General features: G+C 40.0%; 1 protein-coding gene across 6 annotated transcripts in view; it reads right to left on the reverse strand.

The window, feature by feature from the left end:
- The window catches only part of ift52 (intraflagellar transport 52 homolog (Chlamydomonas)), a 62,614-nt gene extending 51,825 nt beyond the window's left edge, over window positions 1-10,789 (reverse strand). The window contains exons 1-5 of one of the 6 annotated variants that reach the window (XM_069884153.1): window positions 10,681-10,789; window positions 7,003-7,074; window positions 6,833-6,882; window positions 6,695-6,752; window positions 5,219-5,302 (exon numbers count right to left, since the gene is read on the reverse strand). In XM_069884153.1, coding sequence (XP_069740254.1) covers window positions 5,219-5,302; window positions 6,695-6,752; window positions 6,833-6,882; window positions 7,003-7,035 — 225 coding nt within the window. In that variant the 5' untranslated portion in view covers window positions 7,036-7,074; window positions 10,681-10,789. Of the gene's footprint in view, window positions 1-5,218; window positions 5,303-6,694; window positions 6,753-6,832; window positions 6,883-7,002; window positions 7,075-10,680 lie in introns of those variants that run through there. The other 5 variants (XM_069884156.1, XM_069884154.1, XM_069884157.1 and 2 more) reach the window with 5 other exon arrangements.
- Between the last annotated feature and the right edge of the window lie 6,807 nt (window positions 10,790-17,596).

Genomic DNA, 17,596 nt, shown 5'->3' on the forward strand with positions numbered 1-17,596 from the left:
ACCAAAGCACCTTTTTGACATCACTCAACATAGTCTTTAGAGCATGTGATAGTACAGATTCTATCACCAATGTGTATATGTACATATGTACAGATGGTAGTGTAGGATGACTGTGATTGGCTGAGAGTGTAGCCACACCTACTGGCAGCTTAAAGGATTGCTCCTAGCCAGACCAGGTCATTCTAGACAGGTCGACCTACTTGTGATATGCTCCAGTCTTTTAGTTAATAAAAGCCTTGGTTTGGATCAACAAGTCTTTGTTTCTTTCGAAGCGCATTACAGTGCAATGCTATAACAGCACCCACGACCCAGAGTTCGTAGGTTCTCCACAGGTTAGTGTGAGTTTCCTCTGGGCGCTCAGGTTTCCTCCCACGTTTCAAAATGTACAGGGGTTGTAGGTCAATTGGGGTATTTGGGCATGGGCTCATGGGCTTTATGTTTAAATTTAAAATTAAAAAATATTTTATCAGATACATGGTTTATAAATGCTTTGATATTAAAGAGTCACCAGGACGAAGTGCAAATTTCATCTCAAACCTTTTGAACATTTTTGAGCATTTGAGGACTTCTGCTTTTGTACCAGTGTCATTTCTCTTCCAACATAAGAGGTTTTGCTTCATGAATATTCTTTTGTTCTTTTATTTCTGATGTGCAGATTTTTTTTATTTTTGTGTCCACTTCATGGGAGTACCCCACTCATTTTATCAGTTACTCCAGGAATTAGATGGCCAAAGCAAACCAGGAAAGCGCTAATGGAAGATACATTTAAGAAGTCATGGGCAGAATCCTTACAGTATGATGTCATGTAGAACAGGAGAAACAATAGAACATGAAAAGCAAGGAGAGAGAAAATGATCCACTCACCTCACCACCATTTACATAATCCAGGACAAAATAGAGCTTTTCAGTTGTTTGAAAGGAGAAATGGAGCCCCACCAGAAAGGGATGCTTGAGATTTTTCAGAAGTACATTGCGTTCTACCATTATGCTCTTTTGCTAATTTAGAATAGGTTACATTAGAATCTGAACAAGCATCAGAATAATAAATGTATACATTCCTTAGTCTTCTTTGGCTTGGCTTCGCGGACGAAGATTTATGGAGGGGGGTAAAAAGTCCACGTCAGCTGCAGGCTCGTTTGTGGCTGACAAGTCCGATGCGGGACAGGCAGACACGATTGCAGCGGTTGCAAGGGAAAATTGGTTGCTTGGGGTTGGGTGTTGGGTTTTTCCTCCTTTGCCTTTTGTCAGTGAGGTGGGCTCTGCGGTCTTCTTCAAAGGAGGTTGCTGCCCGCCAAACTGTGAGGCGCCAAGATGCACGGTTTGAGGCGTTATCAGCCCACTGGCGGTGGTCAATGTGGCAGGCACCAAGAGATTTCTTTAGGCAGTCCTTGTACCTTTTCTTTGGTGCACCTCTGTCACGGTGGCCGGTGGAGAGCTCGCCATATAACACGATCTTGGGAAGGCGATGGTCCTCCATTCTGGAGACGTGACCCATCCAGCGCAGCTGGATCTTCAGCAGCGTGGACTCGATGCTGTCGACCTCTGCCATCTCGAGTACTTCGACGTTAGGGGTGTAAGCGCTCCAATGGATGTTGAGGATGGAGCGGAGACAACGCTGGTGGAAGCGTTCTAGGAGCCGTAGGTGGTGCCGGTAGAGGACCCATGATTCGGAGCCGAACAGGAGTGTGGGTATGACAACGGCTCTGTATACGCTTATCTTTGTGAGGTTTTTCAGTTGGTTGTTTTTCCAGACTCTTTTGTGTAGTCTTCCAAAGGCACTATTTGCCTTTGGAAATTGCCTTTGGAAGACTACACATTCCTTATTACATTTAAGATAATATACCTCATTTTCAAAGACTTTTCCTTCATGACAATTGATATCAAATAGATTCGATGTATGCTTTGTACAAATTTATGGTTCAGAGTATATGTAGTACTAATGACCCGTCATATTTTTACTTTTGCAATTTTACTTGAAGGTGTTGTTACGCCACACCAGTAGCAATTGAGAGACATATAAACAGATGGGTTAAGTTTAACTCAAAATTTATTAACAATATGTCAATAATAGAATTAACTCAATAAACTTAACTCCCAAACATAAGCCTTTATGGCAATTATATACTAGCAACAGATATAATGTGTATGTGGAAAAAAATTCCCAGACCATTACAATTCAAGCCCAAAATCCCCCAAAATAAAACCTCAAGTCAGTTACGTCAAGTCAGTCAGTCAAAAGAACAGTCCACAGAATCTAGTCTTAAGGGATTGATTTCTTAACTTAGTCTTTTAGTTGGATGTGGAGAGAGATGACTATTATCACTGCAGATTTACCTGGGTGGGGGAATACGAGAGATTTTCCTGAGTTTTCTAATCAATGGCCACCTTTAATTTCTTCACAAAGGGAGTTTTCACACAGCGACCTCCCCGTCACTAAAACTAGGTCTGCACCTGTGAAGCCCTTTTTTTTAGGGTTATCAAGTGACTGTCTGTCACACAAATCTTCTCCTCTAAAACCCTGTTTTGGGTTGTCAAGTGACTTCTGCCACACGAAGCCCTCCTCTTGAAAGGGGACTGGAGAAGCACAGGTTAGACACACGCACACTCTGGGAGTTAGAGTGTCACAAACTGCTGTCAGGACAACAGTGCTGACAAAGCAGTTCAGTCTCCTTTCTTTTAACTGAAGCTGTTGGGTAAGAACACTGACAGACAGTTCATCAAGGCAGTGCTGGCACCCGTGAATGAAGCAACTCAGCCTCCTGCCTACTGAAACTGCCTGGTGAGCACCCACACACAGTCCGCCGTCTGACTAACTGAAGTCTGATTAACTGTTCAAACTCAGGGTACTGGGCTCTTACAACTGCTCCAGCGCGTGCCTTCAGCTCTCCTGATTGGCGGAGAGGGTTTGACAACAGCAGGCATACTCTCCGCAAGCTCACTGGCTTTGGTGCGGGGCTCTCGCTCTCCTGACAGCAGTCAATTCTTCCAGCGCGTGGCTCTCAGGCTCCAAGCAGCTGTTCGTTTTCTCAGCAAGCTGCTTCTGCGCTTCCCACAGTGCGCGCTCCTCTCTCTCCCACTACATATTCAGTCCTGTCCCTAGTTTGAAAATAAAACTGTCCAGGGACCATAACAGTATCATTATACTGTTAGATCAGTGATAGCTATTTTGCATCAGGCAAAAATTGGTGGACTCTATTCCAGAGATTTGAACACAAATTTTAATCTAAGCACACAGTACTGTGCACAAAATGTTGGTACGTATCTCAGTGGAGTATTGAGTAAGTGCTCCCCTTTATCAGCTGGGACATTAAAGCAAGTTCCCATCTACCCTCTAAGGCAGACACAACAGATCACATGGTTTTATAATAAAGCAAAAAAAATATTGAGGTAGAATCATAGAGTTGCACAGCACAGAAATGGGCCTTTCAGCCATGTTGATCATGATGCCAATCTAAGCTAGTCACACTTGGGCCCGGATTCACAAGATCACAAGTCATTAAGTCTTCTCCGCCACTCAGCTCCACTTGTAAGCATTCTCCCTGTAACCCTTGATGCCCTGACTAGTCAAATAAGTCAGTCTCTGCCTTAAATAATTTCCACAAAATTATGATTCTCTGACTAAAGACAGTTTTTTGCATCTCTGTTTTAAATTGCCACCCTTTTATCCTAAAATTGCACCCTCTTATCCTAGACTCCCCAACCATGGGAAATATCCTTGTCACCTCTACTCTGTCCAGGCATTCCAGTATTCAGAATGCCTCTATGAGGTCTCCCTCATCCTTCCGTACTCCAACATGTACAGTTGAACAGCCAACACATGTTCTGCATATGCTAACCCTTTCATTCCTGATATAATTCTAGTAAATCTTCTCTGAATCCTCTCCAAAGCCAGCACGTCGTTTCTTAAATAAGGCGCATCTACTTCTTTCCCATCCTGTCCAAATGCCTTTCAAATACTATTATTGTATCTGCCTCAACCACTTCCTCTGGTTGCTCATTCCATGTAGCCACCACCCCATGTATGAACAACTTTGCCTTTCAGATATCCTTCAGGTATGAAGAAGGATTTTTTTTTTCAGTTAGTCTTGCAAAAGCACTAGAAGAATAATTAAAAGCAGAATATTTTCATTCTGTGCTATTCCGTTCTATGGAGTTCTACCAATGTCCCGAACAATAGAGCTTCCTCAAAACTGACTTGGTCAGCATTAGATTACTATTTGCATATTTTGTTGTGTACAAATTGGTACTGTTTACTTCATTATAAAAGTGGGAATAAAAAGCATATTGAAGCCATTAAAGATGCTGTGTAAATGGAAATATTTATTTTCTACTAACTTTATCAATTTTCATCAATATCCCATAGACAGTAAAAACACGATGCTGGAGAAACTCAGCAGGTCAAACAATAAAGATACAGGACCAACGTTTCAGGTTGAACCCTTCATTAAGGTATGAACAAAATGTAGGCAGGCTCCCGAACAAAATGGTGGGGGGACGGGCAAGGGAGGAGCGGCTGAAGGACAAACAACTGGCGGGGCTGTTGGTGACTCGAGGTGAGGAGCCCACGCAGGCTGCCGGGTGCTGGGGACTGTGGTCAAGGGACCACACCAGGCTGTGGACTGCTGAAGACTAGCTCAAAATTGCCTGAAGGGGTACCATGTATCAGAACCAGGATGTGAGAGGGCGCTGAAGGTTTTTGATTTGGAGATTGGGTTGCGGATGGTTTGGAAAGAAGTCTGTGCAGTTGCAGGGGCTGTGGAGGCGAATCCATGGACACTCAGTGACTCTGGGGGAACTCTCTTTTGCTTCCCTGACAGTGAGGGGTGCCAGGCAATTTCTGCTGATGGTCAATCTTTGCCTTATGGCAGACTAAAGGCAATTTCCTGTAATGTTACATCTGTTTTATTACATAACAAAAGGATCTTGAATCTATTCCTGCTATCAACTTATGAACACCATACACAACTATGCTAATGGTGAATGAAAATGATAATCTGGAAGTCAATCAAATGATGTTTATTTAGCTCTCAGGCATCTATCACACTTGTTATTGTTTGATTTAATTAAATAGTACTCAGTAAACTGTAACTAAATTGTGATATTTTCGAGTGAAATAATTCCTACAGGGCACAGTAGTACATCAAAGAAGAGTTGTGAGTATAATTCATGTTTATATATTGAAGAATGCGCAAGCAGAGAGGTGTTGACAATAGCATACCTCATTTTTTTTTAGGATCATTTTCTTCTCTAAGACTTTGATGGCATAAAATCTGTCATCAGATTTTCGTTTTGCAAGGAGAACCTAAATCGACATTAATACTTTAGGATTCATTAATAAACCATCAGAATTTAAAAAAAAAAAAAAAAAAACTTTAGGATTAAAGACCCAACTTTATACATTGAATGCTGCTAAGAATAGAATTTTAAAGTTATACAATTCACAAGATTATACACTGGGACCTTGCTTGGCCATCAGAAAGCATTCCCAGGGATGGCCGCGCGAGTGAAAAAAACCCAACACTTTTGTGATCTTCTGAATGTAATGGAAATTGTCAATTCCATCGCTCCTTGTGTGACTATTTGAGTCTCAAGATTTCACAATGGTAATACACTCAATGGTGGTCTTGTTGTCATGGAGAAATCACTGAGCCAGGGACAGCTTTACATTCAGATTAAAAGAAGGGCGAGACAGTAGATGTCCTAAGTGTTTGAAAGATCTGTGTGATCTGACTACACCTGGAACAACTGTTGCCGGTCCCCAAAAGTGACCAGCGCTTATTGTGGTAGCTTAATGGCATACCTCAGGGCTGTGTTATCAAACCACTGTCTGGGCTCCATTCCAAACAGATATATGTTTCAATATTTTTATTAAATTTTACGATAATAATGAAAAAAAGTACATGCTATATTTATCTCAGTATAAAGAGGTAATATGAAAAAAAGAAATATACAAAAGAAAAACATATAAGAAAATCTGTTACAAATAAACTAGAAAACATAACAATCAAACAAAAAAGGAAATCATCAAAGTAATAATTTAATCAGCTATAAAACATGTAGCTAATTGAAAAAAAGATTTTTTTTTTTTTAAATTGATACTATACTATAAATTCTATCCCCTTCCCTTATGAAGTTATTTGGTAAATACATACAATTTCACTACCATTAAAAAAACACAAACAAGACAAGATCTAAATGATCTTATAGATTATGGAAAAAGTTAATAAAAGGACCCCATAAACTTGAAAAGATCAAACGGATATATATGGCAATAAACCACCATGTCATTGCTGTAAGGGTTCATGTGAACTTTTCACTACATCTGTGCATAGATGGATTGAATATTTTTCAGAGTTATGTTTGAACTCCAAGACCAGGGGCGCTATGATAAATCAGTTCTCTGCTGCTTGGCATTAAACTGAGACTAGTGTATTGATCACAGTGTCCAAGTTAATTTTTGGCTATTTCGAGCTAACAGATTGGAGCATATGTAAAGTCTGATGCTCATCCATGGAAACTGTCTTTTTTGTCTGACCTTACATAATGAAAGTGAGTGTACGTGTTTTAAATGTTATTCTTTTGAAAGTGGAATAAAATATAAATACTTACTAAAACTTCAAAATTTCTTTTGAAGGTGAAACTTAAGTAAGTATAAATAAGTAAAATAAAAATGGTCATAAAATTATTTACTTACTTTCCCAAAACTGCCTTTTCCAATAACTTTTAGAAAATCAAAGTCTGTTGGTTTGGCACTGTAAACAAATAATTATTTTTAAGTGAAATATTTTTTCATGTACAACAGGTTGTTATTCTGATTTTGAAATAAACTTACAAAGCATTAGCTGATGGGCCCAGGTTGATGGCACTGTTCATCAATATGCTCTTTAAGAGAAAGTTTGGATAGCATATTTAGAGGAATGGAATATGATTGATGATATTAAGGATCTGTATGCTTTGGGCATCAAAATATTAAAATAAGGATGAAAAATAATTTCTCCCTACCACATTTCCCCTATTGTTGTGAAAGTGATCCATTTCAAGGTTTGATTTTTTTTTATTTTCCAAGTTCCAGTCCTGAAAAGAAAGAAAAGAAAAAGAGCAGCTGCCTTTTATTGTTTGAAATATTTGAAGAGGTACTTTCCTGACTGAAAAGTAACAGATGGAAGTTTTGGAAAAGAAAACCCTTGCTTTATGCCACATGAGGTAATATTTCTAAGGGATGTGATCTAGGAAATTACCACACGTTTCTGAAAAAAAAGTTAACAGACATGAATGAATATTATTTTCAGTGGGGTTAGCCTACAGTTGATCCCCAAATTAGTTGGTCCCCTAACTTTTCCTTTGGGTTGCAGTTTCTGTGTACTCTCATGCCTGTGATCAACTTGACACGTTAAAAAAAGTAAATGCTCACAGTTGTAAAGCCACATTTCCACTGGTTGATGAATTAGTAGTCAAAAGGTACAAAGTGTAATCACTTCTATGGAAAGTGATGCAAAACTAAAGCAATACTTTTGGCCATTGCACCCTTCTGTTTCTGTGGTTTCAAATACGTTGTAGCTACTGGTTAAAGATTTGTATTTGTAGTAACTGTTCAAGTCAGGCATGTGTTATGTTGTTTCGTTCCAATATGAGTTTGTTAATTCCAGAGGGAACTCTGTCTATAGCAGTGGTTGTCAACCTTTTTTCTTTCTGAGAGGCACACAGTTTCTGCCTGAATCTCAGAGGCAGATGACTAAGGAATATACAAATAGTATAGGCTGTTTAATGGCCCCAAACCCTTGCTTCACCCAAAGGTATCAAAGCTGATCAGTGATCTAACTCATAAACTTCCAACTTCCTGTTGCCCCAATTCTCATAATTTGGTAGAGAAAAAAAATCAATCACTGAATAAGAATAAGATGACATTTTAAATATTTTTTGCATAGCTGAGTGGATACCCACGTGCCACTGAACATTTAAAGAAATGCTGGCTATTTTTTTTCTAGAGATAATGAGGAGATCCAAAGGAAAATTTAAATCAAAATGTGCAACCCATTTGAGTGAGACTTCCTCCAGAAACATCAAATGATTCGTCTGGAGTCGAGTTAGAAGAGTGGTGAAGGACTGAGAGAATGAATGGTCTCACATCAATGCAAATCAGGACCAAGTTACCAAAACTCCCTCAAAGTTGTAGTGTAAACAGAACATAATAGTTTTTATATAAACAATATAACATAACATTTAGTTTCAATACAATACTCAACAAGATTATTATGGATATTTTGTTTCACATGTATACATGTCAGAAATTTAGAATTGATGTTCAGTGTTACCACATTATTAAATAAAATCTAAATTTTACATGTAAAAAGTCACAAGTAATCAATTTGTTGCTAAAATGGAAATACTGAGAACAAAGACATAAAAATCATCTTGATTGCTCAAATATGAGAACACTTAAAAGTTCAGATTCTCTCCAAATGATTGTTATTAAGTACTGTTTAGGTGCACCAAAGAAAAGGTACAAGGACTGCCTAAAGAAATCTCTGGGTGCCTGCCCCATTGACCCCCGCCAGTGGTCTGATCTCGCCTCTAACCGTGCATCTTGGCGCCTCACCGTTCGGCGGGCAGCAACCTCCTTTGAAGAAGACCGCAGAGCCCACCTCACTGACAAAAGGCAAAGGGGAAAAAACCCAACACCCGACCCCAACCCACCAATTTTCCCCTGCAACCGTGTCTGCCTGTCCCGCATCGGACTTGTCAGCCACCAACGAGCCTGCAGCTGACGTGGACATTTACCCCCTCCATAAATCTTCGCCCGCGAAGCCAAGCCAAAGAGAGAAGTTTTCCTGAAGTTAACTCTCCTGCAGAGGCTGTGAGTGGTTGCACTTTTGTGTTAAAGTGATGTAACCTCAGAGCCACATCTTTGAGGGTGTTCTGAGAGGATTAACGTTTAGTTATAGTCCCCCCCCCCCCACCCCCATATCCATCTTAGAAGCCCTGAGGAAACTAAATGTATTGCTCTGGAGATTTAAAGTACTCATATTTGATTGAGAAATATTTTCCCAAAAGGGAAGTATTTTTACTGGTGAATGACATTTTATAGAAAACTGAACCAAAGATCTTGATTTCGAATTCCCGAGCTATCCTGCACATGCACTGTCCAAAAAACAACAGTTCCACTGCAGGGCTTCGATCCTCTGAAGAAATAATTAACAATGGTATTTGGTTTCAGTCCTCATCTTTCAGAAGTATTTACTGTTAGATCCCGATTACTGTTTGCAGCGCCACCTGCCTGCTTCTCCTGATTTAATTACACGGACTAGACTCAGGAAAAGAGAAGCAGTGAAAGGACTAAACGTTTTTAATTTCGGGCCCTTATGTTATTGCATTCAAAGAGTGTCGAGAGTAAAATTGTGGAAAGTTAGAACGGCCTTGTCCATACCCTTCATGATTTTCTAAACCTCTATAAAGTCATCCCTCAGTCTCCTTCACTCTAAGGAAGACAGTCCCATTTTCTCCATTCCCTTCTTATAGTTCAAGCCCTTGAATCCTGGTAACAATCATGTGAATCTCAGAGGCAGACGACTAAGGAATATACAAATAGTATAGGCTGTTTAACGGCCCCAAACCCTTGCTTCACCCAAAGGTATCAAAGATGATCAGTGATCTAACTCATAAACTTCCAACTTCCTGTTGCCCCAATTCTCATAATTTGGTAGAGAAAAAAAATCAATCACTGAATAAGAATAACAATTGAAATTAGCATCTATTACTTTGACAGAAGTAGAAATGTTTCCTGACCTCCAGAAATGCCTGCCTTTAAATTTTAGATTGCTCCCCCAACCTTACAAAAAGGGAGCAATGTAAATCCAACTTTTCATTGCCATATATAGTAGCTATTCTGACTGAAGGTCCAGTATCATTAAAAATATTTACTAAAACACAGGAGTACTTGGATATTTACACTGAAGTAATTCTAATTAGCTTTTATATAGATATTGTCACAATTCTCACTTTTAGAATCTTAAATTCAATCTGTGTAATAAAATGTTTCTACTTTGCCAGTATCTATTTGTAGACTTCCTTTGTGGAAAATATTGTTATAAATAAATATATCTGAGTGCTATATGGAACATAGGAGATAGGAACATGAGCAGGCCATTCAGCCCTTTAAGCCTGTTCTGTCATTCACTATGATTATAGTTGATCCTTCATTACAATCCTGTATTCCTGTTTTCTCCCCATGATGTCTTTTGTACTTGGGTAACGTGAAACATTTATTTCAGCATGTATTTGCATATTTGCCTATATAATTAGCGATTAGGCCTGAGTCATTAAGACAGCATTATACTTAACAACTAATTTCTGCTGGTGTTTCTATGTTACACAATTGAAGTTATATTTTTTGCTGTAAAAGAGAATTATTTCATCAAGGTGAAATGCTAACTCAACATATGTAAGAACATAACCTTGAAGTCAGCAAACAAATGAAAGTTCAATCATTGCTAAAGTTCTGTTTCATAGCTGTTATTGCACAGTTGGCAAGAAGCTTCAGTCATAGGGCGATAACAACAATTTGTATTTTTGTAGTGCCTTTAACATGGTAGGTCATTTCAGGGTGGTTCCCAAGACCATTATAATATTAAAACTGTAACTGACAATTAGCAATATGATGATGGATAATGCAAAGGCATGTACCTTCAAGTCTTCTGAAAGTGGGGGTCTTCTGTTTTCTGACAGGTAATAACGATCCGCTGTTCGTCTTGGTGCTGCCAGTGGAAGAATATGAGTGACCTGCAGGTAAAACTGTCTGACAAGTACAGGGAACTATTTACATAAAAACACAAACCAGAGAAAAAAAGGACTCCAACCTTGCAAAATTCACACTGCAACCTTCAAAAATCATCTCTTTACCCACCCCAATGCAATGTTTTCATCATCAACACTTTTGTACTCTTTTGATTGCATACTATTAGCTACTTCATAGCAATTTCAACTTTTGGATGTTGATAAACATCATTAATATGAAAGTATTTAATTGCATCTTAAAAACTTTTTTAAAAATTTGATTCTGGTTTGTAGGAATTATTTTATAGGACAATGAAAAGGTGCTTGTTGGAATTAACATTGAAGATAGATCGTTATGATTAGGAGTATTTAAAATGTATAAAGACAAATGCCTGGCCCCAGGAAGAACATAGAAGGTAAGAATTCTTCAATTTAATTGGTTGCTCCACCAACCACCAACTTGACGACATACCAGGGGTCCTACACGTCAGGAATAAACAATATACTCAGTTAATTAAGTGTCAACCATATTAGTGCAAAATGGAGTCACATATTCCAGACAAGGCAAAGACACAGCTTTCCTTTATAAAAGACATGAATTAATCTGTTATGCTTTTATGAGAAAGTGGTGAATTTATGATTATCATTAATGAAATGATTGTTGCTTCTAAATTTTCTGCAAATTTTGACCAATGTCCTTTTAAGTATGTTTATACTTTCAAGATACACACAGGCATACACACACATGCACGCACGTACGCATGCATGCACAGGTCACTGTTGAGGATTTACATTTGGCTAACAGCAAAATCCAGTTAAGATATACGTACGCAAATCAAATTACATCTGCCTTAGGTGCAACCTATAGCAGTAAAAGCAGACGTGAGTTATCTGTTTCTATTATTTTATGGTAAGCTCTCCAAGTCATCTGTTACAACATGAAGGAGGGAACATAGCCTGTTCTTCATTGGCTAAGGATTGAAACCACATCAGATGAATTTTACATATTATTTAATTTCTCAAACTGACACTTCCTGACCTGAATAAAGTTGACTTCCTTGCTAGTTAACCCATACTTAAGTACAGACAATAAGTTAAAGGAATCCAGTGTTGTAAAAAGTACAGTTAAAAATAGTTTAATGGCTACAATGAGGTTGGGTTTTGTGAGATCAAGAGATCATTATTTACTGATGAGAGGTCCATTCAAGAATCTGATAACAGCAAGAAAACAACTGTTCTTGAATCTGGTGGTTTGTATCTTCAAACTCTTGTATTTTCTGACCGATGGGAGGGGTCGGGGGGGGGGGGAGAGAGATGAAAGCATGAACAGGGTGGAGGAGTCCTTTAATATCCTGGCTGTTTTCTAAAAGCAGTGAGAAGTGTAGATGGAGTCAATGGAGGGGAAATTGGTGTGAGTGATGGTCTGTAGTTTCTTGTAGAGCAGTTCTAATGCTGTGATTCGCAACCCTTTTCTTTCCACTTGCATACCACCTTAAATAATTCCTTACTAATCAGAGCACCTATGGCAGAGAGGCTCTGTGGTTAGTAAGGGATTACTTAAGGTGGTATGTAATTGGAAAGAAAAAGAATGAGAACCATGGCCTAGTGTGATGCATCGGAGAGAATACTTTTTAAGCTGCATCTGTAAAAATGAGTATGTGACATATTGGGGACATGATGTATTGTAAAGGGTCATGGCTGTCATGTGGCAGCACTGCCCACTACCTGATCCGAAGACACACCACCTGCCAATCAAGGTTTGGCCCGCCCCAACCATTAATGCACACCTTGCCGTTAGCCATTTTAAATTCATTTGTACTTGGCCTTGGACCATTGGCCTTTGTAATCAGCTTAACCTTGCTGGCACTGAGCCAGGGTCCGCACCAGAACTAGAGTTAGAGTCGGGCATTAGTGTAACTGGGGGCACAGTCCGACAGGGGGAGGATGCTGGTGGTGGCCTACCTGCTGAATGGACGTAAACTACTTCTGTCCTTCTGACGTTGCAGCCGAAAGCACTGCTTTTATTGCTTGGAGAGTCAATGGCGTGCATCAAGCTAGAACCTAGTGACATTTGACACATGCTAGTGCTGCGAGTGGAGGTGGGGCCGGTCTGATGGCAAGCAATGGGCATGAGCATATAGGGGCACAGCACCTCGCAAGGGAGGGGCAATGCCTGTGAATGCCCCCCCCCCCTTGGTGCAGACCCTGCACCAAGTCATTGGCTGCCTGTCAATGACCTGGGATGGATTCTTCAGCCCACCTGTACTTGGCCTTGGGCCATTGGCTATTGTAATTTGCTTAACCTTGCTGGCACTGAACCATTGGTTTACCCAGCCCTCCAGCACTATAAAAGGCACCACGTGCACTAGAATGGCCCTCTTTGCCATCTTGGGACTATCATCTTGCTTCATTGTAGGCCTATAACCAAGAAAATGCACTGGAGAAATTGTTGGTAATGTGTGTATTCTTATAGGGTTGGGAGCGTGTTTATTTAGTGTACCTAGTAGCATAGAGCTATGCCTGCTCTGAGTCAAAGGGTGGCAGGTATCATATTGTTTTTTCCTTGATAGTTGTATGTACCCAATTCATTTTGTGTGTGTGAGTGATGTGTGAGTGTGAGTGTGTGATGTGTGTGTTTTAGTGATGTGTGTGAATGTGTGATGTGTGTGTGTGATGTGTGTGTGTGTGATGTGTGATGTATGTGTGTATTTTTTCCCTATTGTGACTTTTTTACATTTGTCTATAAATTGTATGTGTTTCATTGCCAATATGACATTCCCACACTCGCTATAACGTGTGTGTGTATTTTATTGCCACCTACCACTATCCCACACTTGCTATAAACAGTGTGTGTGTGTGTGTGTGTGTACATGAGTGTGTGTAAACTAAGAAGTATTGCATGATTAAACACGTGTGTGTGTGTGTGTGTGTGTGTGTGAGTGTATGTCTGTGTGTATCTTGAAAGTACAAACATACTTAAAAGGACATTGGTCAAAATTCGCAGAAAATTTAGAAGCAACAATCATTTCATTAATGATAATCATAAAATCACCACTTTCTCATAAAAGCATAACAGATTAATTCATGTCTTTTATAAAGGAAAACTGTGTCTTTGACTTGTCTGAAATATGTGACTCCATTTTGCACTAATATGGTTGACACTTAATTAACTGAGTATATTGTTTAGTTCAAGGTTAAATTAAGGATCGGCAGTGGTAGCTTTGTGAAAAAATGTTGCATTATCCTTACATGTGATGATGGTTGACCTGCAAAAGTGATGTGCTGAGATTTTTCACAGTGACTGACTACTGTTCTAATTTCACATCTTTTTTCAGTGCAAACTGCTAAAGAAGCATCATGTCATGAGACAAAATCATCAGGTACACTGTGTACCAACCAGACAAAGTTATCAGAGAACCTTATTTACATGAACTACCATTCAGTGAGATGTTGCCCATGCAAGTTTTAACACAACCAAGCTGCCTCAGAACCAAAATGTCCAGAAGCTCAAGATTATGCTGGTTCTTCCCTGTTTGTGCAGACATTAAGCAATCTCATATGACCTGCATATATTTTACTGTTTATTGCTGTCTACTATTGTAACTTCAACATGATCAGAATGTGCAGTCATTCATTCAATCACTTAGCTCAAGCTAGGTAACAAAAACACAGAGAGGAACATAAGAACAGAATTTTATTTAATCCTTCAAGTCTGTTCCGCCATTCAGTAATGCTATGGCTAATTGATGATTTAACCCCACTGGCTAGTTCCATACTCCTTGTATCTTCAGATTTAAGATGAACAATTTATTCAGCATCTATTGCCCATTGAGGAGGAATAATTCAAATTTATACAATTTTCTGTTTTTATTTCTGAAAAGTCTAACTCCAAATTTGTCTATCTCTTCTAATGCTATATAGAATATTACAGCACAATACAGATCCATCTCCCATTGATGTTTTGCTGACATATAAACCCTATTAAAAAAATTAAACCTTCTCTATCTAATAGCCCTCTAATTTTCTTTCATCCATGTGCCTGTCCAAGAGTCTCTTAATGTCCCTATTGAAACCAGCCAACACCACCACCCTGGCAATGTATTCAAGGCACCCACTACTCCCTGTGTAAAAAACATACCCCTGACGTCTACCCTAAACATTCCCCACCCTCACTTTGTACCAGTGACCTCTGGTGTTTGCGACTCTCGCCCTGAGAAAAAGACCCAAGGAACAGAATTAGTTTTTCTCCATCTAGGAAACTTAGAATCTTAAGTCACAGTCCCAGAGACATGCAGAAAAGAAACAGAGGATTCACACCAACCATCAAGCGTCCATTTACACCAATTCTAGGCATCTTATAACTTTAGAAACTCTAAGAAATATATTCCTCATTTTTGTAAACATATTTTGCACCTTAACCCATGGAACTCATAACTCTTTCTTGTCAAAAGTGCCGGAGCTATTGTAAGCATGTCTTTCTTACATGGTTTGGCCTAATTGTGACTCTAAACCCTCCATGTGGTTGATATGTAGGGAGCACAGTGCCACCATTTGTGGAGCTGCTGCCTCACTGCCCTAGTGACCTGGATTTAATTCTGACCTCCAGCAATGTCTATGCAGAGTTTGCATGTTTTCCCTGTGACTGAAAAGGAGTCCTCTTGGTGACCTGGTTTTCCTTCATATCCCAAAACTGCAGATTGCGAATTGCCTTGTGTGTGGAGGTGAATGGTAGAATCTGGGGCTGTGGATGGGGAATGTGGGGAGAACATCTTCAGTTGGAGTAGGACTCATGTTAAAATGGTTGGCATGTACGTGGTGGACTGAAGAGCTATATACATGCTATATTATCTTAATGGCTCCCAACTCCCTCTGAAATGGTTGAGCTGGGCACTTTTAGCAGAAAAATTTGAGGTGGAGTTAAAATGCTGATCCTTCTGGCAATTTTCATTTCCTGCAATCTAAATCAGATCATAAGGTGTACCATGGAGAGCATCCTGGCTGGTTGCATCACTGTTTGGTATGGAGGTACCAACACTCAGGACAGGAAAAAGCTCCAGAGTGTTGTTAACTCAACCTGCGACATCATGGGCACCAGACTTCATTTGAGGACATCTATAAGAGGCAGTGTCCTAAGAAAGCTGCCTCTATCCTCAAGGGATCACCCCCCCCCCCCCCCCAACCACCACTCAGACCATGCCCTCTTCAATCTGCCACCATCGGGGGAAAAATACAGGAGCTTGAAGATGAGCGCCCAGCAGTACAAAGACAGTTTCTTCCCCTCTGCCATCAATTTCTGAATGAACAATGAACCACAGACACTTCCTCACTTTTTTTTTTCACTATTTTTATTTATTTTGAATGTGGTTTATATAAATGTTTTCCCTGTGACGCTGCCGCAAAACAACAAATGTCGTGACATGTTCATGACGATAAACCTGATTCTGACTCTAATGTGACATGCGCCTGGTGCCAGTGAAGTGTGGGAAACAAGAAAGACCCCAAACACCAGTAAAGTGTAGTTAAACAGGAAAGTTTGCAGATGCTGTGATTGTAATGGAATGCACCAAAGTACTGGAGACACCTTTTGTTAAGATATGGATGTAGTACCTTGTACCTTATCGAAGGGATCAGTCAAAGTACCTTGATGAAGGGCTCTAGCCCAAATCATTGGTTACATCCCTTTGCTTCCGATAGACTCTTGTGTGGCCTGCTGAGTTTCTCCAGCACTTTTGTGTATGCCAATAAAGTGTATTGCATTCATCCAGTGACTTATTTCAGAACTGTACAAAAGCACTGTGAATGTCAGTAAAATGCAATGCTGTTAAGACAGAAGTAGGACTTGAACTCTCAGTTTTGATTTCTGGTACAGTTGCGTCCTTCTTCATTGCATCTGTCCAACTCCTCTGGATCAGAGAGACCGGGCACAGACCGGGAGATCACTTTGTTGAGCACCTTGGCTCTGTCTGCTGCAATAGCAGGAGGCCATCCATTTGAATTCCCCATTCTATTCCTTTGCTGGCACTGCCAGACTGAGACCACCCACAAATTGGAGGAGGGACACTTCATCTTCTCTCTGGGCACCCTCCAACTGGATGGCAATAATATCAACTTCTCCAGTTTCCATTAACCCCCCCCCCCCCCTCTTCTTCCCCATGACTTATCCCCTAGTTCTCTCTCTCTCTCCTCCCCCTTTTGCTCCATCTTCTTTTACAGAGCCAAAATCTCACCTCTCCTCTTTTTGTTGGTTTGGACTCCTCCCCCTGCCATTCTTCATTTTTTATTCTGACACCTTCCTATTCTTTGCTTGTACCTCAAGCCAGAAACGCCAGTAATATAGGGATATTGCCTCACCGGATGAGTTCCTCCAGCATTTCTGTGTGTTTTTTTTTACCTATCCACACTGGGCTGTGGGATGATCCATTGTTGGATTGGCAACAGGCTCCCAACCCTGCTGCACCCTGCAACAAGCAGGGCAAGGACCCTGCTCTATGTAAGCCGCAGCGTTCACACAAGGTTCCCCACACGGTCAGTGAGGCATTTCTCCACGTGACAATGCTGCTCTGATTTATTGTAACACCTCTGTTCCTGGGAATGCACTGGCAAAGTGGTATTTTGAAAGCCATTCGTAGTATTTATTGCTGAGAAGGAATTTAAAATACTGTATTTCAAAATCATTTTCATAAATAGGCCTCAGGGACTTTTTTTGTTGTGGGTTGAAATATAACGATGTGAATAAGTAAACAGTACTATCTATCACGTGCCTCATAAATATTAATGATATGCTATTGTTACCCACGGCACCTTTTGCTTTGTCCTGTATAATACC

This window comes from Narcine bancroftii, chromosome 6 (genome assembly GCF_036971445.1).
Source record: "Narcine bancroftii isolate sNarBan1 chromosome 6, sNarBan1.hap1, whole genome shotgun sequence".
Taxonomy (NCBI): domain Eukaryota; kingdom Metazoa; phylum Chordata; class Chondrichthyes; order Torpediniformes; family Narcinidae; genus Narcine; species Narcine bancroftii.